The sequence below is a fragment of the Carassius carassius genome, chromosome 11, assembly GCF_963082965.1.
Source record: "Carassius carassius chromosome 11, fCarCar2.1, whole genome shotgun sequence".
Taxonomy (NCBI): Eukaryota; Metazoa; Chordata; class Actinopteri; order Cypriniformes; family Cyprinidae; genus Carassius; species Carassius carassius.
The window spans coordinates 22,444,659-22,468,716 of NC_081765.1; the positions used below are offsets into that span (position 1 = coordinate 22,444,659).

The 24,058-nt window shown below is 37.4% G+C and overlaps 2 protein-coding genes and 1 pseudogene across 2 annotated transcripts; all 3 read right to left on the bottom strand.

The window, feature by feature from the left end:
- Nucleotides 1-4,247: 4,247 nt before the first annotated feature.
- On the bottom strand, nucleotides 4,248-6,708 carry LOC132153274 (glutamine amidotransferase-like class 1 domain-containing protein 3, mitochondrial; annotated as a pseudogene).
- Nucleotides 6,709-13,668: 6,960 nt separating this feature from the next.
- Nucleotides 13,669-18,543, bottom strand: mxe (myxovirus (influenza virus) resistance E). The gene is made up of 12 exons (XM_059562142.1): nucleotides 18,354-18,543; nucleotides 17,391-17,620; nucleotides 17,138-17,275; nucleotides 16,853-17,007; nucleotides 16,258-16,396; nucleotides 15,918-16,116; nucleotides 15,696-15,774; nucleotides 15,399-15,521; nucleotides 14,852-14,993; nucleotides 14,515-14,673; nucleotides 14,136-14,431; nucleotides 13,669-13,918 (listed from the first exon to the last, which is right to left on the bottom strand). Exons 2-12 carry the CDS (start codon nucleotides 17,605-17,607, stop codon nucleotides 13,685-13,687), a joined length of 1,881 nt encoding a protein of 626 aa, XP_059418125.1. The 5' UTR covers nucleotides 17,608-17,620; nucleotides 18,354-18,543; the 3' UTR covers nucleotides 13,669-13,684.
- Nucleotides 18,544-20,351: 1,808 nt separating this feature from the next.
- hpxa (hemopexin a) lies at nucleotides 20,352-23,694 on the bottom strand. The gene is made up of 9 exons (XM_059561244.1): nucleotides 23,555-23,694; nucleotides 22,872-23,005; nucleotides 22,160-22,317; nucleotides 21,907-22,060; nucleotides 21,578-21,790; nucleotides 21,376-21,477; nucleotides 21,102-21,226; nucleotides 20,831-20,978; nucleotides 20,352-20,724 (listed from the first exon to the last, which is right to left on the bottom strand). Exons 1-9 carry the CDS (start codon nucleotides 23,611-23,613, stop codon nucleotides 20,495-20,497), a joined length of 1,323 nt encoding a protein of 440 aa, XP_059417227.1. The 5' UTR covers nucleotides 23,614-23,694; the 3' UTR covers nucleotides 20,352-20,494.
- Between the last annotated feature and the right edge of the window lie 364 nt (nucleotides 23,695-24,058).

Consider the following 24,058-nt stretch of genomic DNA (forward strand, 5'->3'; position numbering starts at 1 on the left):
AATGGCTATAGAAAAGAGGTAAGAAAAGAAATTGAAAGGTGAGGGGGTGTTTTGGGAGTGGGGGGAGATTGTATCTGAAAATGTGGCTATGAAAATTTAGGGGGGACAAAGTCACATCCATGTGGCACACATTCAATTCTGCTGGTAAATACCGGGACTGGACAAACCACAATGTGCTATTCAACACAGCATGTACATGTCAAAATCAGCATCTCTGTCCCTCTTACTCCTGAACTCATTCTTCCTGCTCTTTCTTTCCTCTTTTTTCCCCTCTTTCCCTCATCACCACTCGTTAATTACCATATGTCTTTCACTTTGATAGAGAGTTTCTTGCATGAATGAGTACAATATTGCTACCCCCTTTAAAGTCCAAGCCCCCAGCACACCCCTTCTTCATCCCATCTTGTTGGATTGGGCCATCTTGTACACGTATTGGTAATGGGGTTTTCAGTATAACACTTGTCAGTGGCATGCATATGGAAATGTGAGTCTCCATTTTAGCTGCTAAGTCTGCATCCCCTCTAAGGCCCCTTGCTGTGTGCCCCCCACTATCACGACTAGGGAATGCTGGGACCTCATGCTGGGGGCAACAAGGCGTTGCACTATTGAGGGATGGACAGGGGTCAGTGCAGGGGTACACTAACAGACAGGACACACTTCTTTGGTCAAACACCAGCACAACACTATATTCTGGAACTAGAACGGTTCGGCCCGAAAGAACTGTGGGTTAATATCTGAAATAAGCACAATAATATTTATTATTTGAGAACAGACAAATTAAATAAAATAAGTGTAGCTTTTAATATCCAAATCCGGATTTTTAGGCTGCATTAATTAGGTAAACCGGAACCGGGAACACTTCCCATAACACCCTATGTACTTGCTACATCATTAGAAGAATGGCATCTACGCTAATATTTGTCTGTTTCTCTCTTATTCCGAGGTCACCGTAGCCACCAGATCCAGTCTGTCACTGCAGGGTCACTGCAGTCACCCGGATCCAGTACGTATCCAGACCAGATGGTGGATCAGCACCTAGAAAAGACCTCTACAGCCCTGAAAGACAGCGGAGACCAGAACAACTAGAGCCCCAGATACAGATCCCCTGTAAAGACCTTGTCTCAGAGGAGCACCAGGACAAGACCACAGGAAACAGATAATTCTTCTGCACAATCTGACTTTGCTGCAGCCTGAAATTGAACTACTGGTTTCGTCTGGTCAGAGGAGAACTGGCCCCCCAACTGAGCCTGGTTTCTCCCAAGGTTTTTTTCTCCATTCTGTCACCGATGGAGTTTCGGTTCCTTGCTGCTGTCGCCTCTGGCTTGCTTAGTTGGGGTCACTTAATCTACAGCGATATCGTTGACTTGATTGCAAATAAAGGCACAGACACTATTTAACTGAACAGAGATGACATCACTGAATTCAATGATGAACTGCCTTTAACTATCATTTTGCATTATTGACACACTGTTTTCCTAATGAATGTTGTTCAGTTGCTTTGACGCAATGTATTTTGTTTAAAGCGCTATATAAATAAAGGTGACTTGACTTGACTTGACTACTATAACTTAAAATCAGACCACATTTTTTTCCAAGCTTTATGGATCAAACAAGATTGCTTCCAACAAATGTGTGATCTTTTATGCAAACAATGGCAACATAAAACTGAACAATGATCTTTCTTGTGACTTAAAAAAAAAAAAAACTTTCAAATGGGGGAGGATGGGGGAATATGATGTCATGAGAAAAAGACTCCCTTTCATTGTATGGAGTAGTACGAACTCACTGTAGAAAAAAAGACTCTCAAGAACATAAGCCAATCAGAATAAGAATAAAAGAGAACACAGAACCTAATCCTCAGCCTGCTATCAAACAGGCCTCTTCTGCACAAGTGTGAGAGGTTGAGAAATGTTCTCTCCAGGCGTACGTGTGTGAAAGCAAAGGTGTTTGTGAGTGAAAGTGAAATGACAAGTGTGGGTATGTGTGTGTTAAAGAGAGTGTGTGTGTGACTGGCATGCTTGACCTGCGGCTGTATGCTGCTAATCCTCTGATCAGGATGCCAGGAGGAACACGGGGCCTCAGGCCGGCCCCTGATAGACTGCTCCACTCACAATAATACACGCAGACTTCAGACCATTTACATCCAGAACCGCAAGCCTGTCTCACGCTTACACAGTCTACACATTTTAATCTTAAGACAGGTAGAACCCAGACACCTACTTGTTTCTGCACTATTCTATACAATTTTGTAGTTTAAGTATATGAGTTTGAACTCAACAATGCAACTTAGGTGTACCATATAACAAGTACCCAGGTGATGCCCAACCGAAATGTCAAAAAGAAAAAAAGTGAAAATGCAGGCAATCCAAACCTATCCCTCTTTAGACTTTACAAATGCTTTACGTTGAATGCTTTAAGTCACACCATGTGTGATACATGCTTAAGTATCTCATCTTGTGTGAAACAGCAACACCAATACGAGGTGTTCTGTGTAGAACAAAAAACATTATTAGAGATGATTATTACCATACCACAGCTAAATTGAAGAAAGACAAAGTAATAAAAAAAGGAAAATATTTTAAATGTCCTTGGTTAGGTGGTCACTGTTGGCATGTTGCTGGCACAAATGAGTAAAACTGGTTATCATTACTAGCAAACCAGCTTGAACAGCATAGCCATGATGCGTAATCAGTTCAAACCCAACATAAATGTGCAAAAATACACAAATACTGGTCAATGAAACCACCTTAGCAAGTCTAGGTCATTTTTTTAGGAGGGCTGGTTAAACAAAGTCAGTGTAAAGAAACCAGTTGCCTGAGAGTGTAGAGAAAGCACCAAGTGAGTGTGTGTTTGTGTGTAGATGGGGTGGGGGTGAGGATTCTCAGACTGCCAGGCAAATACTTACCATTTGTCTGTAAGAGTGTCTGTAGGTCCCCAAATCCCTATGTTTTGTACGGACAAATTGTCAGAACGCGGGGTCTTGTTTGCCTAGCCTCTCTGGACGGGTGTGGAAAGTGGGTAGGCTGATGAGAGGTGGGTGGGAGAAATCCCCATCAAAGAGTGCTGTGCCTGGGAACAGAACAACTAGATGCCTTGGTCTGAAAACCAACCTCTGTCAGGAGGAACGAGATCTAAAGTAACCAGCAGGGAAACACATCTGCCTGGCCTGACCTGACCTGACCCAAATGAAAGTGCAAAGAGGAAAATTTGTGTATACACAAAACAGCAGAGGGGGTGAGCAAGAAATGGAAAATTATCAAGAAAAAAAAACATATTAGAATGTTTTCTGAAGGATCATGTGATACTGAAGACTCCTGTAATGGCTGCTGAAAAATACGTTTTTAAACAATAAATTACTTTTAAAAATACATTAAATAGAAAACTCTTATTTAAAACTGTAAGAATATTTCACAATATTAGTGTTTTACAGTAATAAAACTCTTTGAGATGCGTGTAGCCTTGCATGATACCATATGATGATCGGTGCCTGGATCTAGTCATGTGACTAATCCTGTTAGTCTAAACACACACCGTTTCCAGTTTTCTCACTGTCTTTCTGTCTCTCATCAGTTTCCAGCACACACTTCTCCTACCTCCACAACCTGATTTACTAACTATAGACAATCACTTTAGAAATAAACTATTATCATTTGGAAATGTTATGTATGCCAGATGTATTATATGTTATTATAGCATTTTTTTTATTATTATTCTTTTTACTCTTTAGGGTAGGGAAGAGTGGGCAAAGCTATGAACGGTTTTTCTAACATCATTCTTTAGGCAAGGATAAATAATATAATTACAGGCTGTCTGTTACTGTAAATAGACTAAAGTGCCAGTAACTAGAAATAGAAATCTGGAAAATATACATAGATATAAAAATATAATGACTACAATTTGTCTTATGAAATATAATCTGTTTTAATAAATATGACTTCTCAGAAAGAAAGTGTCTAGTGACAACTTGCCTTACATTAAGAGAAAACTCTATTAATGGGTTTTCAATTAATTCAAGTGGCATCTAAAAAGCATTCGTAATTTAATTCTGAACACACAACCCTGTATCACAGGAGGTATCTTGGCAACTATTAACTATTAACTGGTTCAATGTAGCTGGTACTCTGAAATCTCTCTCTAGTTTTTAAACAAACTGATGAGTTCATCAGTCAAGTTCAATCTGAAGATTTCAAAATTGAGTAAATCATGGTGCAGCATATAATTCCCATTATTTATTTATTTTTTTTAAAATACAGAGAATGCCCCCTACTGGATATTCACCAAAATACCATTTAACATTGTCAGACAGATACATGTTTGATTAGTAATGTCTTTCAAGTCTTTCACAGTCTTGTTTTGCAAATCACTACAAATCACAGCAAAAATAGCCTACTTTTTTATTTAAGCAGTCTGATAGAGATCCTATATGACTGATGAGCTCCATGTAGTGAACATGAGAATACTGATATTCTCTGATATTCAAAAATCAAGTGCAACTTCGGTTCACACATGAATGCAGGTGTGGTCACCACCTTATTCTTCTGGTCCACATGTGCTTTGTGATAGTTTAAGGTTAAGGGTCACTCATACAAACGTAAACATTAATAATATTATTTAAAGATAAAATAAAATTTTCATGGCATAATTATGAATTACTACCTCATAGATCACATTGATTTTTTTTTTATTTTCCTTGACAGTATGTTTGGCTCCCGCAGTGCTTGTGTAGTACCAGCATATGGGCACTTCCCACCTTCCTCCTCCTCATGATCCACCGTCACATCCACACCAGGAAGAACTTTTGCTGCCAGCACCAGAGATGTACAGCACAACCTGCTGACCAGAAGACATGTGGTTAGTGCTCTATACCAAAACATGTCCATAAAGTCTGATTTGATTAATAAATAAAATAAAAGACCCAAAATCATGGGTTCATATATACTGTAATATATAATAACTAACCCAATTGGCTTTCTCGCTTTATTGAAGTCCTTCAAAACTCGCTCCACTTCCTTATACACCTTACAGTCCTTACCATCAGTGGCAAATGTTGACACGATGATGGTAGAGATGCAGAAGAAAAAATACAGGTAATAGACATAGGTAATAGACATAAGGAATACAACAGAAATGTCAGTGACAAATTGAACTATCTAAACTAAATTGAAATGCAAAAGACACATGCCTAGTTTATCACAATAAATCACAGCACTCCACCAGGAAAGATAACCGCATCATGATTACTGACATTCAGTTTTGCCAGGTCAGTGATGTTGCTCCTAGCGATACGTGCTGATTCTGATAAGACTTTCCTATTTATAAAGCAAAGTCGAGCAAGAAGGATTATAAATACGTTCACCATTTTTTATAACACCTAAACTCAACAAGTAATAATACATACAAGTATACAGTTTTGCTTTCTTCTTTCTGCAATCAAAATTTCTTAGAGAACACTTCAATTTGACCTTTCTCATGGTCGATCACATGCACCTGAGACACATCTGGAGCAAACATCTAAACCTCTGCATCTCCTTGACTCAGATGCACAAGGATTCTATATACACAAGCATACAAAGCAGAGTATTCACACAAAATAAAAAAGTTTTAAGAAATAGCACAAATATATAGGTTTCATTGGGAAGAAAATTCTGAAATATGATGTTTACTGTGCTTTTCAAATTCTTAATATTAATTAAACAATTTAGAAACCAATAAATTGCATTTACTTTTTACAGTAGTAGAGAAACACTAAAGTCAAACTAAGCATGAAATGTGACAAAGCTACATTTAATGCATCTGGTGCATTGTTGGTTGTCTGTCCCTCATCAAGCTACAAGTTGCATTAATTGAACCCGTCTGAATGATAAAAAAAAATAGAATAGAAAAAATAGAGACAAAAATGGATTTCAGTGCCATCCTATACACCACATCCTGACAACACCTAATAAAACTACTAGTTAAAACTTTGTTGTCGTCAGGTGTTTTGGAGAGCAAGAAACAAAAGATATAGAAAACATTAGTTACATTGTCGTATTATTTATATATTCATTAAACAGGTCTGTTGGATACTTAAAACTGAATGGCCAACTTAATGTCACCGACGTGTACTCGAATTGTCGCTTTTCTTTCATACAAAAGCAACTGGCGCCATCCTGCGTCTCGTTTAGGGATTAACGACCGTTTTCCTGATCACCATGCCGGGGTTTATTTTCAGCTAATGACTGTCGGACAGTAATTATTATTTAGTATGAAAATGTCATTGGTTTCAAAATGACCAGACTATATTTTATGTGACTATGTTTAAATTAAATCAGGGACCATTATTTCACTTCTGTGCGCTAAACTGACCAAACGTGAAAAATTAATTCGGACACCCCGTTGCAATTATGAGCTAAACTTCTGGGTATAGTATAGCAATAATGCAGTAAACATCATAAGCTTAACAATTTTGACAGGACTTTTCCTGCACCCCTCATGTGTCCCACTTCCACTTTCTCTTTTAGTTCTTTATTTTTTACGTGCGCGCTATCTTCTTGGGGCAGGGTGGGTTTAGTTCTGTGCAATCTGCACTCTCGTATTCGCAAATTCTCTCCTGTAAAATATGTATTTTGAACTTGATTGGCTTCAGTGCGCTCTCAGATGATTCATTTATCTTCACTCGCGCAGGCTGGGAGGAGTCTCGTATCTGTGTTCGTGAGTGCTGTGCGCCATGTTTGTGCAGTTTGGATGCGAACAAAACAATGGGTTATTTATCAAGAGATATGGATGTGGACTCATTTCGATCAAGTACTTCCGGTAAGCGTTGCCGACTGGCATAAAGTTGGCTTTACGTTGGACATTCGTACGGTGGCCGAGAAGTGCAAAACAAATCACAATTACAAAAACAAAATAACAAATCCAAAAACACAACGACAATTCAGAAAACAAAATAACAATTCAGAAAACACAACGACATTCGATTCGATACATTCGATATTCACAAATCTAGGGACCGTCTCTTATGTTACATGCGAAACTACTACACATCTCTAACGTCAATAGCATGCAAGGAGATTGACTAACAGCCATGAAAACAACTGTTAACTGTTCATCCAGGTGTCCACTATAATGCACAACTTTTATATTTTTTTATAATTATTAATATAAACTGTCAATCAAATTAAAAAAATTACTACTTTTCATTACCAAATGGGCTCAAATGTAAAATATGTCATAATTTGAAGCTCAATGGCATTTGAGCAGAATGACTCACATTCATAAAAAACATACTGTGAACCTTTTTTACATTTTATAAATATTAAAATAAACTGTAAATCAAATGTAAAATATGCAATAATTTAAAGCTCAATAGCACTTTTGTCTGATAATAATACAAATAAGCAGTCATATGTAATCATTTGCTAAATTGCTGATCTATATGATGTAGCCTGTTTTCAAATTATGTAGTTTAAAAAAAAAAAAAAAAGGAAACAAAATTTACTTGACAGGAAGATATAAGTATTTTAAACTGCTTAGTGTATAGTAGTTTCGCATGTAACTTTAGAGACGGTCCCTAGATTTGGGAATATTGAATGTCCAACGTCAAGCCAACTTTATGCCAGCGCATTACCTGAGCATTAATTTTTAGTATTTTAATAGCGCAGGCGCTTATAAGCTCGTAAAGGAACTGGCACAAGTTAAAAGTTAAAAATAAATGACTGATATCTTTTTCATCTTTGATCTAAGTATTGTTGTCTGGGTCTTGAGTGTTTATGCTGCAGAAAACTGACGAGCAAAACAGTCCGCCAACAAACAGATGAGGAGGAGGATGGCGGTCCAGCATATTCAAAGAGAAAGTTTTGTTTGTTTTTTTAGCTTCCACATTCTTATTTAAATGTAGCTGCAACAAGCAAACGTTGTTTTTTGCCATGTTTTTAAAGTACGTGAGAGTGAAGATTTCTTTTAGTGTTTATGAAGTCGTTGTTTTCAAATAACCTCTACTAAATACATAAGCTAATATGCATGATGAGAATGTACTGCAGGCATATATGCATCAGTATGTCTGAGATCAGTCTAATGTATAAAGACTGGACATTTTTCTGCATCTTAAAATAGCTACACTACCTGCACAAGCTAGGACCTAGGTTGTAGATAATTAACGTCGACTTGACTATGGCATGATCTAAAATGTATTTGAGCTAGATTTCAACCCATTGTATGTAAATGACCACTGTTCACACCCAGACTACATTAAATGTGTAACACTCTAAGTCATTATCAGATATTTAGCTCTGATAAGATGTGTATAGCATGAAAACATGGAGCTCATTAAAAAAAAGTGGTGCAGGGGTGTATAAGATTAATTGAAAATATGAAAACAAAAGAATTCAAGAATTAATGTATGTTTAAATATTTCTTAACTACACAAGCAGTAAATACTGTAATGCAAAGTAGAAAAAAATAAAGTAGAAACAAAGAGCAAAGAAGAACATTAATTGAATCTTTCACTTTTCACTTTTCACATATGCCCTACAACTGGCTTATTAATATAGCTACATGATTTTATTTTATTTTTTTATTCAGCCAATAAATTATACAGAAAGCAAGCAATTTGTTACTACAAAACATAGGAATATTAAAATAATTTTTAACATGTAAAGAGTAATAATCAGTTACTCCTTTGTGTCTCTACATCATGAGTAAAGAAGCAATAAAGTAGCAACAAAAGTGATGAACTGTGATGCTGTGTTGTCAAACAGCTTATCAGACTCCCTTTGCTATTCAGAAAGGGCTTTGACTGGAAAAAAAATATTCTTATAGTTTTTTTCTTTCTTTTTTTCTTTTTTTAATGGAATGGTTGAAGACAGAAAAGAGAACATCCATCCATTCTCCAAACACTTGTAACAGGAAAAGAGAACAAAATAAGCAATTTGTTCAAGGCCTGTCCATAACACAAGATAATAATGTATAAGTAATTGTCATTATAAGACCAGTAACATGCAATAAGAAAATTAATAGAGTCAATTTAGATTTAATTTCGAATTGAAACTAAATAAACAGTCATGGCTTCAGGCCCGGCGTCACAAGGGGGCAAAGCCCCCTCAGATCTGACTTGTGCCCCCTCTGTTTCATTTTTGTATTCATGGTTAAAAATAAAATGTTAAACCTTTTGAGTTAAATAATAATTTAACCTTATCCCCGTGGGATTTAGAATGTTCAGTGTTGTGACTCGTGACATTACTGCCAGATTCAAACGTCTTTCGCGTTGGTTGGCGCTGAGCCAGATACGGACGAGCTCAACGCTGTCATATATCACAACGATGCAGTGTTTTCAACCTAATAATGTTTATTTTAGATTTCAGACATTTAAATACACATAAGCACTGGTAAAACAACAGCCTAAAATTGGAGTTTGTAAAATACACACTGATGTCTGTGGAAGCAAGTGCTAGTGTCGCGTTGCTTGGCGCTGAGCCAGAGACGGACGAGGTCAGCGCTGTCATATCACAACTATGCAGTGTTTTCAACCTCATAATGTTTATTTTAGATTTCATACATTTAAATAGGCTACACATAAGCACTGGTAAAACAATGGCTTACATTTGGAGTCTGTGGAAGCAGCGATAACAATCTATTCAAATATAATTTGCCGACGTGTCAGACAAACACAGTGGACGTAGGCTAACTATAAAGTTTACTCTATTGTTATAAAGGTTAAACGACCAAACACACTCACTTACACATATTTGACAATCGGAATATCAGATAGTTGATGACATGGTAAGTTAGTTTGTGAATATTTCGAATAAAAAAGGAAAAACGAAATGAAGGATAGCCTACATCTGTTATACAGTGTTATTATTGTGGCTGCGGTGTTTCACGTGACAAATATGACGCGTTGCCATGGAAACATTAAGGGGGAACGTTCTAAAATAACTGTCGCCTTGAAAAATCTTACTCTCGGGAGTAGTGATGGGAAGTTCGATTCTTTTCCGCGAACCGGTTCTTTCGGACGGTTCGATTCAATTAACCAGTTGAAAAAAACGGTTCACCGGTTCTTTTATGCTGGACGTAATGACTTCATTGGCGATGACGTAATGGCGTCACGTCTATCAAACATTCAAATATATAAAGTCAGTAATCATAACTAATAATCATAACTAGTCAGTTAAAAACCTCATAATCATGAAAAGTTTACAATTAAGTTTTGCAACAACGCACCCAAATACAGTAACAGCAATAATGTGCATATGAGGATTTAAGTCTTGAAGATATAAAGTAAATAAATTAGGTGTCATCAGCGCAGAAACCACTATACATAAACCATTGCGATGCATTTGTTATTAAATGAACTTACGTTTCGCCAGATTGCCCCTTCATCCAAGCCCTCGGTTACCCATAGACAGTAAAAGAAATGCACACAGCGACCCCCTTGGAACTCAATTGAGACAAGTGAAGCCCATTTTTAGCGATTTTTAGCACTTCCGTTTCTGACGCGCAGACTCAAACTAAGCTTGATGACGTCAGCAACCTGTCTGACAGATTTAAATCTTCTAGTAGCTGTGCGTGCAAACTGCCATCGTTAATCTTGCAGAGACGGCGAGCTTGAGCGGGGAGTTCTTTGGCGTGAGTGAGCAGGAGTAAGTATTCTGATTAATTATTTTGTATAGTATTTTAAAATGTAACGCCAGTACGCCATATTAAGTTAATTGCCTGCGAGCTTCTCCTCCTGTCTGTATGGTAATTTCTCTACTGTGCGACAGAGAGTCGAGTGGTTATGACGCAATCGTTAGCCTTTTTTTACAAAAACTGTTTCTACGGGGCCATAATGTAACATAGAAGGTAATGGAGCCCTATATACATTGTCGTGTAGCTTTAGAAATAAATAATAGACAAATGGAGTCTTTAAACGCCTCAGATGTAAAGTTATTCGCTGTCAAAGTGACACCAAAATGAATGCAAAGTCAATGGGATGCTAACGCAAGTGAAGTTCTGCTACAAGATGTCAGCTCGCGGCCGACTTCAACTTCCGGTCGACTTCCTTGCCGCCTGGGTTTACCCGCGCTCATAACATTAGCACAGAATCAGTTCAGAATCAAATACCAAAAGAATCAGTTTGGTTCAGACGCACTGTGAGTCAGTCGGCTTCACGCTGAATCACGCATGCGCATTATCATCAGCTCCTCGGTTCTCGAATCGGACACGTCCAAAAGAAACGGTTTTCGGTTCAGTGTACTGATGATCCGAAAACCGATGCAACCGGTTCTTGACTCGAGAACGAGAATCGCTCTAACCAGCACGTGCTGCAGTTCAGTATAATCAGCTGCTCTACTCGTGTTCATGTTCTGTTTACTACAAACTCAATTTGTGCATGTGTCATCATTAACTATAAATAAAGTACAGATATTTCATAAATCATCCTTATTCCTATTAAACATAGAGTCTTTAGAGTTCTTAATTATTGTCCACTTCCCTGAAACCCCCTCTGGCCTATACATAATCTACAATATACAGATTAGAAACATTCATCTTAAAAAATAATAATAATAATAATAATAAAAATGTATATAGATCTTTTATCACACTTTCCGAAATACTTTACACGCATGCGCAGTAGCATCAGTTCATCGGTTCTCAAATCGGACGCGTCCGACAGAAACGATTCTCAGTTCAGTGTACTGGTGATCCGAAAACCGATGCAACCGGTTCTTGACTCGAGAACGAGAATCAGCTCATCGGTTCTCAAATCGGACGCGTCCGACAGAAACGATTCTCGGTTCAGTGTACTGGTGATCCGAAAACCGATGCAACCGGCTCTTGACTCGAGAACGAGAACTGCTCCAGCAGTGGGCGTGTTTGTTCGTCATCCGGCTCGGCTCGGTGTTCATCTTGATCCTCAGTTCGGTCTACACAGCAGTTCAGTCAGTGTACTGTTTGAGTAAATGAATTACTCCGGGATATTGGTTTATTCTGACTCAGAGGGAGTGTCAGTCACGTTAAAAAAGTTAACATCTTAAGTAATTTGTGGATTAATGCTTACTGGAGACGTGAACCGTTTCAAACGATTCAGTTCGATTTGGTGAACTGGTTCAACCGGTTCACTAAGAAGAGCCGGTTAAATTGAACGATTCGTTCACGAATCGTACATCACTACTCGGGAGTCAGTTAGAATATTTTAAACTTAAAGGGTTTGTTCACCCAGATAGCAAATTTATGTAATTAATAACTTACCCTGATGTTGTTTCAAACCCGTAAAACCTCCGTTTATCTTTGGAACAAAGTTTAAGATATTTTAGATTTAGTCCGAGAGCTCTCCATTAAAGCTGTGTGTACGGTCTACTGTCCATGTCCAGAAAGGTAAGAAAACATCATCAAAGTAGTCCATGTGACATCAGAGGGTCAGTTAGAATTTTTTGAAGCATCGAAAATACATTTTGGTCCAAAAATAGCAAAAACGACGACTTTATTCAGCATTGTCTTCCCTTCCGTGTCTGTTATGAGAGAGAGTTCAAAACAAAGCAGCTGGATATCCGGTTCGCGAACGAATCATTCAGTTCACCAAATCGAACTGAATCGTTTTAAACGGTTCGCATCTCTAATACGCATTAATCCACAAATGACTATGTTAACAAATGAAATGTTAACTTTTTTTTTAATGTGGCTGACACTCCCTCTGAGTTCAAACAAACCAATATCCTGGAGTAATTCATGTACTCAAACAGTACACTGACTGAACTGCTGTGAAGAGAGAACTGAAGATGAACACCAAGCCGAGCCAGATAGCGAACAATAGACTGACTCATTCACAAGTGAAGAAAAAGATCACAAACGTACAGCAATTACAAACATCATAACACATACAAACTGCTATACTGTATAGCCCCCAATGGCTATGTCATGTTTGTATCAAAGCTTTTTGGTGGAAGGGCCAGTGATAATTTCATCACAAAGTGGTTTTGTTCATCACCTGATCCCTGGTGATGAGATTTTAGCAGATCGCGGATTCACCATCACGGATATATTGCCTCCAGGAGTGAGTCTAGCTCTTCCTGCATTCACACGTGGACGTAAGGAGCTGTCTGAACATGAGGTGACATCCACACGTCGCCTAGCTAATGTCAGAATTCACATTGAGCAAGCAATTCGAAGGCTGAAGGGTTTTAAGATTTTGTGTAATGTTATGTCTGGTAGGTTGCAAAGTGTTGAAGTATTTGTGCAGGGTTATGTAATTTGCAACCTCAGTTAAACCGTAACATTACTGAATGAATAAGAAACACCTGAAATGGGGTCTGTGTGTGTGTGTCTGTGTGTGTGTGTGTGAGTTTGTCTGTCTATGTGTGTGTGTGTGTGTGTGTGTGTATGTGTCTGTCTGTCTGTCTGTCTGTGAGTGTGTCTGTCTGTGTGTGTGTGTGTGTGTGTCTGTCTGTCCCTGTGTGTGTGTGTGTGTCTGTCTCTGTGTGTGTGTCTGTCTGTCCCTGTGTGTGTGTGTGTGTGTGTGTGTGTGTGTGTGTGTGTGTGTGTGTCTGTCTCTGTGTGTGTGTTTGTTTGTGTCTATCTGTCTTTGAGTGTGTGTGTGTGTCTGTCAGGCACGCAGTAATGGCGGCAGGCAAGATGGCGGCGCCCATGGAGTTCGCGGTGGATTTGTGTATGGCACAGCTGTGACTCAGGCCAAGAGATCTTGTTGCGGAGTTGACAGTGCTACCTACAATTATGCAGAATGCACAAACTTGGACAGGATTTTGCCTGCACTCTTCAGGCGTTCCAGTCTCTCTTTCAGTTCCTTCCTTTTATGCGCAACACTAGAATCTTCTCGGAGCAGCATTCCTGGATTGTTCCCTCCAATCATGGCAAGCATTGCATTCTGAAGCTGAGAGATGTATTGGTCCAACATGTGGTACTGGACTATCAGTGGAATTTGATTGGCCAGACGGTCACAGGTAATCTACAAAAACATACAAATTACATTCAAATGCATAAATTCTTTGACTTTGACACAAATAATGTTGAACTAGATGAACTAAGTTTCTTATAAAGGTGATGTGCGTGTTATCTTTTCTTTCATAATTATTTTTCCAATTTTGTTTGGTGCCACTAGTGGTACACAGACTATACACTTTACCTTTAAAGGAAACAGATTACTTACATTTAGATATACAAACCTTTAAATAGGAAGTGAGATGGTATGCCATCTCTCGAACATCTGCACTAAATAATGGTGTCTTTACCCCAAAACTTATTATGGATTTCTCTTTTACTGTGTCTAGCTGGGTACTGTAAAGGTTGTCTTGGGAGTAGACAATTTTCTCCATCTTAAACTGAGAATGTATTTTCTCCTCAGCTTTCTGAAACTGCTCTTCGAGAAAATCTTCAATTGGATCTTTAGCAGCCCTCAGCAGGTGAGAAAAGGCATTAAAATGAGAGTAAACTACACGGTTCACACAGGTGTGAACAATTTCTGTAAATAAAACGGAGGAGTCAATCAGAGGAGGTAAAACACATCATCATGTATAAATAGCTGCCACAAATTTATGCATTTACCTTTGACATCTCTGAGCAGCTTTAAAGCAGGCTCCTCTAGCAACTCAATGTGCTTCTTGACAATGGTCTCAAAGGTTCTATAGCTCACAAATCCAGGAAGCTCCTTTCCTCTATGAGTCCTAACATACTCCTGTACCTCATCTCTGAGGATTTCCTCCGCTTGAGAGAAAATAATAAAGAAAAGGCTGATTTTCACAAAACCATCAGAAATAAAATTGTATCCAGACACAAATAACGCTTGTGTAAGATGTCAACTTGTGCAGCCCCCAAGATTGCCAGTACATCACAGTATACAGTATCATTTTAGATTAGAGCTATAATGCTTTTATGAACTCACTCTTAATTGCTTTGGAATCCAGGGACATTTTCCATCTTCCAAATTCCCATCTGATTTTGGAAAAGACCCTTGTGTCTGAGTTTTGCAGATCTTCTTCTGCTCTCTTTACTCCTTCAATGGCATCATTGAAATGGCGAATTTTCTGCAGAGCACAAAGTCTCGGAAAGTTACGAGTTAAAAAAAAAAAAAGAGCTAAAAAAATCTGCTATAAATAATAAAGGGAAAGGCATATAATGCATGTATATTATTTCTTTACTGTTTATGTAGTATAGACTTTATTCAAGTGGAAACTACAAAAAATATAAATTTGTTACTGAAAAATGTAAATCCACAGAATATCTTCCAGCCAGGATGAAGTCAAAACATTAATGATATAACAAATATTTCTCAGTAAAAAATAAAAGTAATTTCAAATGTCCAACTGGGTGGCACCAGTGATTCATGGGATATAATGTTTTAGAAGTTTTGTAACTGTGTGAGCTGTGAGGCATCCACCTTTGTGTTCAACATATGACCCCAATTCTTTATTATTATGATAATTTTTTACCATTATCAGAAAATTGCTCTTCTCATTTTCATCAAGAGGAACTCCATCTCCTAGCATTTTAAGTTCCTCAGAAGTCTTCTCTAATTTCATCTCAAGTTGTTTCTGTAGCTGTGGCAGTGTTTTCTAAAGGTAAAGAAATGATATAGAAATTTAGTTATTAGAATGCATAAGACAATCTAGAATCTTATGTCCTATTCTGATTTAAGTTTGCTCTAGTCTTTTGTTTTTTAAGTCACATACTACAGAATATATTATGTCAGTGTTTCTGTTGTATGTCATGTAACTTCACATACGCACAGCAATGTGTTCAACCAGTTCTTTTGTGAGTCTTTCTGCAAGAAGGGGTATTGTAGCTTTTCCATCTTCAAGAAGAGCCCTGAAGGGAAAAAATAATTTGAACAGAAAAAAAAGGAAGTTAGAGACAATTTGAGTGTTTGTTATTAATAATTATCAGAAATATTACCAAGAAAATGTCAAATTTTAATATTAAAATTAATTAGAACTTAATACATTTCTTACCTGAAATGAGAATTTCCATTAAAAAACTTTCTTTCTTTTTCCAGGGCTTGGACCAGATCAAGTTTGTCATTGATGTCTTGTTGACCTCTGCACCTAACGATCATGTATCCCTTCTTCAGTTGTATTACTTGATTATTGACTGTTTTGACCACCGTCTCCTCCATGCCTTTGTCCACTAAGTCTGGCTTAGTCAGAATACCTGCAGATACAAATAATATCTTCGCTTTGATCAGGGGTTTTCGTTCTTTAATTTTTTTATTTTCTTTTCTTTTTTTGTGCTATTATTTCACCATTAAAGAAAACAGGAACAATACAAAAAATTCACTGAAATGATACATACCCAGAGTTCTTTGTCCGGTTGGATCGACTTTGGATGCCATGCGCAGTGCCTCAGTGGTGGCAATGTCAATGTTAGCAGGCACCACAACCAAACTGATGGTCTCTTGTCTTTTAATGAACTTTTCAATTAGACCTTTTATCTGATACAGAAAATCTAAATTAGTAAACAAATTACTGCAATGATCAGTTGGGTTAGAATACATACTGTTATCTATTAAAATGATGTAGCCTGAGCTTTGAAATAAATATTTTAAGAGGAAGATTTGTTAATTTATGGAATAATTTCATTTTGCCTGTTGAAATTTATGGAATGGTTTGTCTGTTTGTTCCTTTTATTTTTTTTCCTTTAGTATTTTTTTATCACTTTATATTTATGTATATGTGTTTATATGATTATATATAATTTGTGTTGTTTCTTTGTTGTTACTCTTGCTCTGTAATTCATCATAATTATCTAAAAAAAGAGCTATAATTTTTCTTAGGAACACTATTTATAGTATTTATATTTATCTGAGGAACTGTCTAAAGGGGCTGCTGTCCAAATTGTTTGAGTGATCTAAGCATTTCTACACATTTCCATATGCAAATTGTCTTACTTGTTCCTCAATGTCTATTGGCTGGTTTCCAGTGGCAACTCTAGCAATGCCTGGCAGGTCGATGAGAGTGAGGTCAGGAACATCACTGGACTGGATCTCCAGAGTGATCATATCATGACTGATCCCTTCACCTTTTCCAGCCAATACTGTCTGAGCTACAAAACAATACAATGTTGCAATCATCCCATCAATGACAAACAGTTAATTCAACTATTCTAAAGACTTTAAATGCGTTACATTTCTTAATAATTTGTTTAATAAAACACATCAGTATGAATTACAGACCATTTAAGACAGCATCTTCTATTTCCGCTGGGTCTTTTAGTTTCTTTTCTTGTTTCTTATATGATAAGACTCCATGCCATTTATTGGCCTTTGTAACTTTCTTCAGTTTCAATACCAAAGGACATCGTGTCACAATACCTGTGTTGAATATAGTATATAGCCAAACAAAACATTATATATTTAGAATGAAACTTGAGGAAAGACAAAACATGTATTTCCAGTCTGCAGATCATGGTATTTATAGGTTTTGTACCTGTTCCTCTAGGCAGGGCCACGCCAGAAAGGGCTTCCAACACAGAACTCTTTCCTGAGCTCTGGTCACCAATGACAGCAATAGCTGGCAGGTTCAGGTCCTTTTCAACACCCAGTGACCTGAGAGAGTCCACTAGGTCAATGCATGGACGCACCTTCTCTTCATAGTGCTGGTTCAGACCACTGCTTTTTCCATTTGAAGAATCGCATTGAGACATGTCTGCACTATATCTGCAAAATATGACCAAGCGCCAATCTTTAATGTGATAACTATTGTAGTTAAGCAATAAAGTAGGCTACTATATGTCTTGCTACACCTTATATCCATCTTATTTTGCAACGTGGGAAATTTTTCTTTTAATGTGCCAGACGTCTATTTGGAATTAGTTTGATAAAATATCAATTAGCCATAGGGTAATCTTTCTTTTCATATGCAAATCACATTTTTATATCTCTCTTCAAAACGTTATGACATATATGAAGAAAAAATATGAATGGTTGAATCTAAGCTGTTTAAACGAGCGGAATGAGGAAATTATGAACTTTCTGTCGCGTTCATAGTCTATAATTGCGTTAAGTATTTTGATTGGTAACCCAAAAAGCCTGATGAAATATAGGCTAAATAACTTTATTTTACCTTGACATTTATTAAAAACGTTTCATAAAAGCAATTTCACACCTGTAATCTTCCTGGTGAATCATATATCAGCATGTGCCTACCATACATTTAAATCAATTATGATTATATGCAGAGGTAGCCTAGTCGGTCCTGCTCATGAGATATTGCTTTATAATGCATTATATCGACGGAGCGTCTGAGCCATTATATACATTAATTTTGAAAGTGAGACAGTTATTTTTCCAGTCACCAGATGTAGCCTACACAACAGTTTTCCTATAAAAGACTTGTAAAGAGAAAAAAGAATACATGGGGAAAGCTGAAGACAGAAAGCAGGTTACTCACTCAGTTCACCAGCGTCACTGCTATGAGATGCGCTAGCTGATATGCTTATAAACCCTCCACTTTTGGTTTCGTTTATTCTGAAACTGCTTAATGTAAACGAAAGTAGTGGTGCGCACAATAAAAACTAAATTTGTTTGTAAAATATTGGTTTCTTTTGTATGGTTTTGAGGAGCTGTTTTTTGAAGCATCAATTTGTTCATTTGGAAATGTTGCTGATCCCTTGTCATTTTTACTTCAGGCTACTGATGTTATTTCACAGTAGGCTACACAAACTAAGTTTCAATTTACTCGATCCATGCGCACATCAGGTCTATGGAGGATTTATTGGGTCAGATTATAAACTAAAAGTCTAAAACTAAAAGCCTTAAACCAAATCTAAAAATCTAAATTTGAAACTTAAAGTCCAAGTCGAAAATTAATTTGGTATTTAGGACAGGGCATTTTGTATTTAGGATTGGGCATTTGGTATTTAGAATAGGGCATTTTGTATTTAGGATTGGGCATTTTCTATTTAGGGTTGGGCATTTGGTCATTTAGCCATTTAGGATTTAGGATTGGGCATTTGGGGATTTAGGATTGGGAATTTGGGGATTTAGGATTGGGCATTTAATCATTTAGCCATTTAGGATTGAGGATTGGGGATTTAGGATTGGGCATTTGAGGATTGAGGATTGAGGAGTGTATTTCCAATTAGGAGGCGTGGCCCAAATACTGGAGGCTGGGTTTGAAATGGCTGGTGCGCAGAGGCACCTTATGGACAGCAGAGGGAGCTCCCAAGGAGTGTATCTACTAATGTCAGAGGGGTTAACCGCAGTTTAAAAAAACAAAACAGCATGTCCCAATATAATAATACCCTTCTAAAGCATGTTAGCAATTTCAGCTTATATAACTAGTAGCTAATGTTAGCATCTTGCCTGCTGCACTATCTGGTGCTTTCTCGTCGTCAGACCGGTAGCCCTCCTTTCACTGGTGACTTTGTGTTTGAGGCCACAAATGTTACAAAGCTGTCATTAAGTTGAAGTTATCACACAGTCCTCGCTCAAGCCGCTCACTCGCTCTGTTTCATTAAAGAAACAGAATTACATTACAATTACATTACTTTCATTACAGTGTGCTCCTTAGCACTGGGAGCTCCCTCTGCTCTCCATAAGGTGCCTCTGCGCACCAGCCATTTCAAACCCAGCCTCCAGTATTTGGGCCACGCCTCCTAATTTGCATACACTCCTCAATCCTCAAATGCCCAATCCTAAATCCCCAAATCCCCAATCCTCAATCCTAAATGGCTAAATGATTACATGTCCAATCCTAAATACCCAAATTCCCAATCCTAAATCCCCAAATGCCCAATCCTAAATCCTAAATGGCTAAATGACCAAATGCCCAACCCTAAATAGAAAATGCCCAATCCTAAATACAAAATGCCCTATTCTAAATACCAAATGCCCAATCCTAAATACCAAATGCCCTATCCTAAATACCAAATGCCCAATCCTAAATACCAAATTAATTTTCGACTTGGACTTTAAGTTTCAAATTTAGATTTTTAGATTTGGTTTAAGGCTTTTAGTTTTAGACTTTTAGTTTATAATCTGACCCAATAAATCCTCCATACAGGTCAGGTTGGAAATACTGTAGGCTAATCGCACAAGTTATCAGGTAGTATTACACAACAACAGATATTAAACAAAATATTCTCCAATAAAAATAAAATAAACACGTCACACGTGATATCATCTCACACGTGCACATTGTAGGATCACAATAAACACACAAATGTAAAATATAAGATTATTTAATAACCACAGAGCAAGGTGAAACAATAATTTTAGACTTCGATGGAGCTTCAGATAAAACATAACTGGTGGTAAAAGACACATACATTAGTCAGCACACTGCAATGCAGTAAAAGCCAGGATTGTATGTTAACATGTTTGTAAAGATTTAGATTATTTGAGCAGAACATTAGAGTAGGAATTTTCACTTGAGATCGGTGACAAAAGTTAAAGAAAAGTGGATATGTTACAGCTTGAAAATCCTAGTCAGTATAGTTAATGTGGCTATTTTAAGAGATTCCATGCACACAGTCTGTAAAGACTAGGTCACTTGCGCAGCAATTCCTCTCTTTCTCTGTATATGACCCTCTAGTGGTCACAGCCAAACAGCTCCTGAGACACCCTGTGCTGTTCAGGCATGATTCTGGCCCTCATCATAGCCATGGGACTCTCATATAGATAGTAATGGTTACCGATCACAACTGTCACACCCTTGGGTCCGCACATTGCAGCATCAATCTTTTTGAATTGTGTTATGCTTCCTTCCTTTGCAGGCGCGCGTGGGGTGGCTTTCATTTCAACATCATAAACTGTTTGACCTATAATAGAAAAAACAGTAAGCTTTCTGTCACTAGATAGCAAATTCTTGTAATGAGGATGGACAATCTACAGTATTTTACAGAACAAGCATGCCAATGCTTATACCTTTGATAACATGAGCAATGTGATGGTCTGCGCACACAAAGGCAGCATCTACGGGACCCTCAATTCCCAGGACCTCCTTCAGAGGTTTGGGGTAACCCTCCAGGTGTGTGTGTGGCTCTCCAACTTTGTACACAAACACCTCATTGTCCTGTACACGGAACAGAATATATGAGAAGATAAATGCAGACATTTTCACTTCACTGAGTACAATAGTTTAAGAGACATCTAATGTTATAAAGCCTGGTGAAAGTCATTTGCTGCACAAATGAACCTTGATCATGTAGAGATGGCCTTCATAGGAGAAGACTGCATCCACTTCACTGTGCAATTCTTTGAAAGCACTCTCAACTGTGTCCGAATGAAACTTATCACCAGTTATGCTAAGGAAGTGTTGCCCTATGGAATAGAAACAAAAATTTGTTCTACAGATGATTGTGTCAATGAATCTTCTAAAATTGCATTTGTTAAATTAGTTATAACAAACATTACAGCCACATGGTGCAAACGATGCATATGAATGGATGAAATATCAATAGGAAACTCACCTCTGAAAGCATATACGCTGCCATCGTCATCAGATGTAATAGCATCCAAGTGCACACGGCTGCACTGTTCTCTCTCAATGTGTTCATCAGTGCTCTTTTGTCCTGGAGAGGCACCAGACTCCAAGTTCTTCTTTTTTTGTAATGCTAAATTGTTTTCTCCAGGCTTATTACTTTTCCACACTTGCATGTTCATTACACTTACCAAAATGTGGGCATCTCATGAAGTAATCGCGGGTCTCCTTCGGATATTTGCCTTGTACATCTCCTGTAACTGGGTCAAACTTGGAGAACTGATGTCCATGGAAGCAGTAATAGTGATCCATGTAACGGAAGGCTCCGGTGCAGTTGGGCATGCTCTTGAATTCTTTTTCATCAACCTTCCTGGTCTTCATGTCGAAGTGGTAGATCTCATCACCTTTGGTGGATTATGAAGGAGTTGAGACACAACAAGACCTCTCAACATACTTATTACATTTCCATCATGTTTTAACCTGTGCAGATAAAAACAAATACCACAATATCCTTTAATACCTTTGAAAAAGATTACAGTGTCATTAGTACAGTCTGGCTTGGGACACTCCACTGCAGCATCCAAATGGTCAGGAATTCCAGGGAAAACTTCAAAGATATTTTTGGGATAGTCCTTCTCCAGCTTGTGCTTGTAGTAGCTGAAAACCTTGCTGTCCTTTAATAATGTTTAAGAAGACATTAGTTCACAGGTCTGATACATGAAATAAACATCACAATGATTTAGAAATTGCATTTAAGAGAATGATAAATTTACCAGGAAGAAGAACTGGTGGTCATGATGGTCTGGGCTGTCTTCAGAATGCATACGGAATGCAGCGTCCACATGTCCCAGGTGATGATGCTCATCCAGCTCAGGGAAAGTTTCATTAGATAACTCTGCCTCGCCATGGAAACCCTTAAACAAGTGGTCACCTTCAATCAAAAATCAAAGCGAGAGGTTAATTAAAGGCCATTATGTGTGTGTATATATATATATATATATATATATATATATATATATATATATATATATGTATACAGTACAGACCAAAAGTTTGGACACACCTTCTCATTCAAAGAGTTTTCTTTATTTTTCATGACTATGAAAATTGTAGAGTCACACTGAAGGCATGGACTATTTGACCAAGAAGGAGAGTGATGGGGTGCTGCGCCAGATGACATATATAGATATATAATTCCATATATAATTCCACATGTGTTAATTCATAGTTTTGATGCCTTCAGTGTGAATCTACAATTTTCATAGTCATGAAAATAAAGAAAACTCTTTGAATGAGAAGGTGTGTCCAAACTTTTGGTCTGTACTGTATATATATATATATATATATATATATATATATATATATATATATATATATATATATATATATATATATATATATATATATATATATAATTATTATTATTATTATTATTATTATTATTATTATTATTATTACTGACTTCTCTGATCAGCCATTTCTCACCCTTGAAAAAATAAGGAATTCCCTCCTCGTTTACCGCAACTGCATCAAACTCCATTCCTGCACAACGGTCAACCTTTGCACCATAGTGCAATTCATGCTTATGTCCATCAGCATCAGGTTTCTTTGCAATATCCCTATTTAGAACAAAATAGTGGTATGTCACATTTTCAGCTATCAGACAATTAAATTATTAGATTTATTAAGTATGTGTTTTGTTATTTGTTTGGAAAAAAAGCAATTCAAGCAATTCCGGCAATATGTAAGATATTCAAAGCAAATCTTAAAGAATTTCTGTGTCTGAGATAAATTTTTTCTTACACTGTTATATTACTGTACTAATCTACCTTATAACTGAATCTTGCAATTGTAAGTCATTTTTGATAAATTGCAAAAATTGTTTGATGAAATCATCTTCTAGACGGGTAAACGTAAATGTAAAATGTAAAACGTGAATGCAAGAATTTAATAAGTTAGAGACCAAACAGTCAAAGGTGAAGAAATCAAAATGTTGGTTCACAATTACACAAAATTGCAAAAAAAAAAAAAAAAAAAGTAATTATTATTAATGATATGTTATAGTACACTGTTAAGACACTAACATAGCTATTTTGTACTCATCTTTTATTTTGATTAATTTTAACAATGTACACTATGTGTTGACAGGTGTCTGTGTGTATACTCACGAGGGAGCAGCAAGGCTCAGTGAGAGAGCCAGGCACAGGCACGTTTGAACAAGCCTCATGGTCAGCAGGGTCCACTAGTGAGACAGAGCTCAGCTGGAGAAGGTACAGCACAACCTGTTGTCCCCAATTTATACCCTTCACCAGAGACTATCTTGCAAGAACGCTGGAGATGACACGTACACCCCCGTTTGCTTAGAGCGTAGGCAGGGGCATTCAGTTACATGCCCACACTAAACAAATGCACGTTTGCACGCTTCCCCTGACTCCCCCATCCAAAAGCTGGTCAAGGTACATGTTTTTTTTTCCAAGGAATTTCTGGTGGGGTATTGGAGTTGGTACAGGTACCACGAGTTGAGCAATGCATAAATCCATGTATCATGAGGTTATGACACTTGGCATGCATTATGTAGCATTATCAGAGACCCCCTTGCAGGTCAGCAGTCATTGGCATGATAGTTTATAAATGCACTAGCATGCATTTTCAAACCTTTCTTACTAAGGAAT

Excerpts from the sequence above, each read along its gene's own strand:
- mxe (XM_059562142.1), bottom strand. The coding sequence starts at position 17,607 with ATGTCTCAATGCGATTCTTCAAATGGAAAAAGCAGTGGTCTGAACCAG. Across the intron at positions 17,276-17,390 it reads GGCCCTGCCTAGAGGAACAG|GTATTGTGACACGATGTCCT; the intron begins GTACAAAACCTA and ends TATTCAACACAG. Across the intron at positions 16,117-16,257 it reads AACCGGACAAAGAACTCTGG|GTATTCTGACTAAGCCAGAC; the intron begins GTATGTATCATT and ends TTGTATCTGCAG.
- hpxa (XM_059561244.1), bottom strand. The coding sequence starts at position 23,613 with ATGAGGCTTGTTCAAACGTGCCTGTGCCTGGCTCTCTCACTGAGCCTT. Across the intron at positions 22,061-22,159 it reads ACCACCAGTTCTTCTTCCTG|GACAGCAAGGTTTTCAGCTA; the intron begins GTAAATTTATCA and ends ACATTATTAAAG. Across the intron at positions 21,227-21,375 it reads CAGCGTATATGCTTTCAGAG|GGCAACACTTCCTTAGCATA; the intron begins GTGAGTTTCCTA and ends TCTATTCCATAG.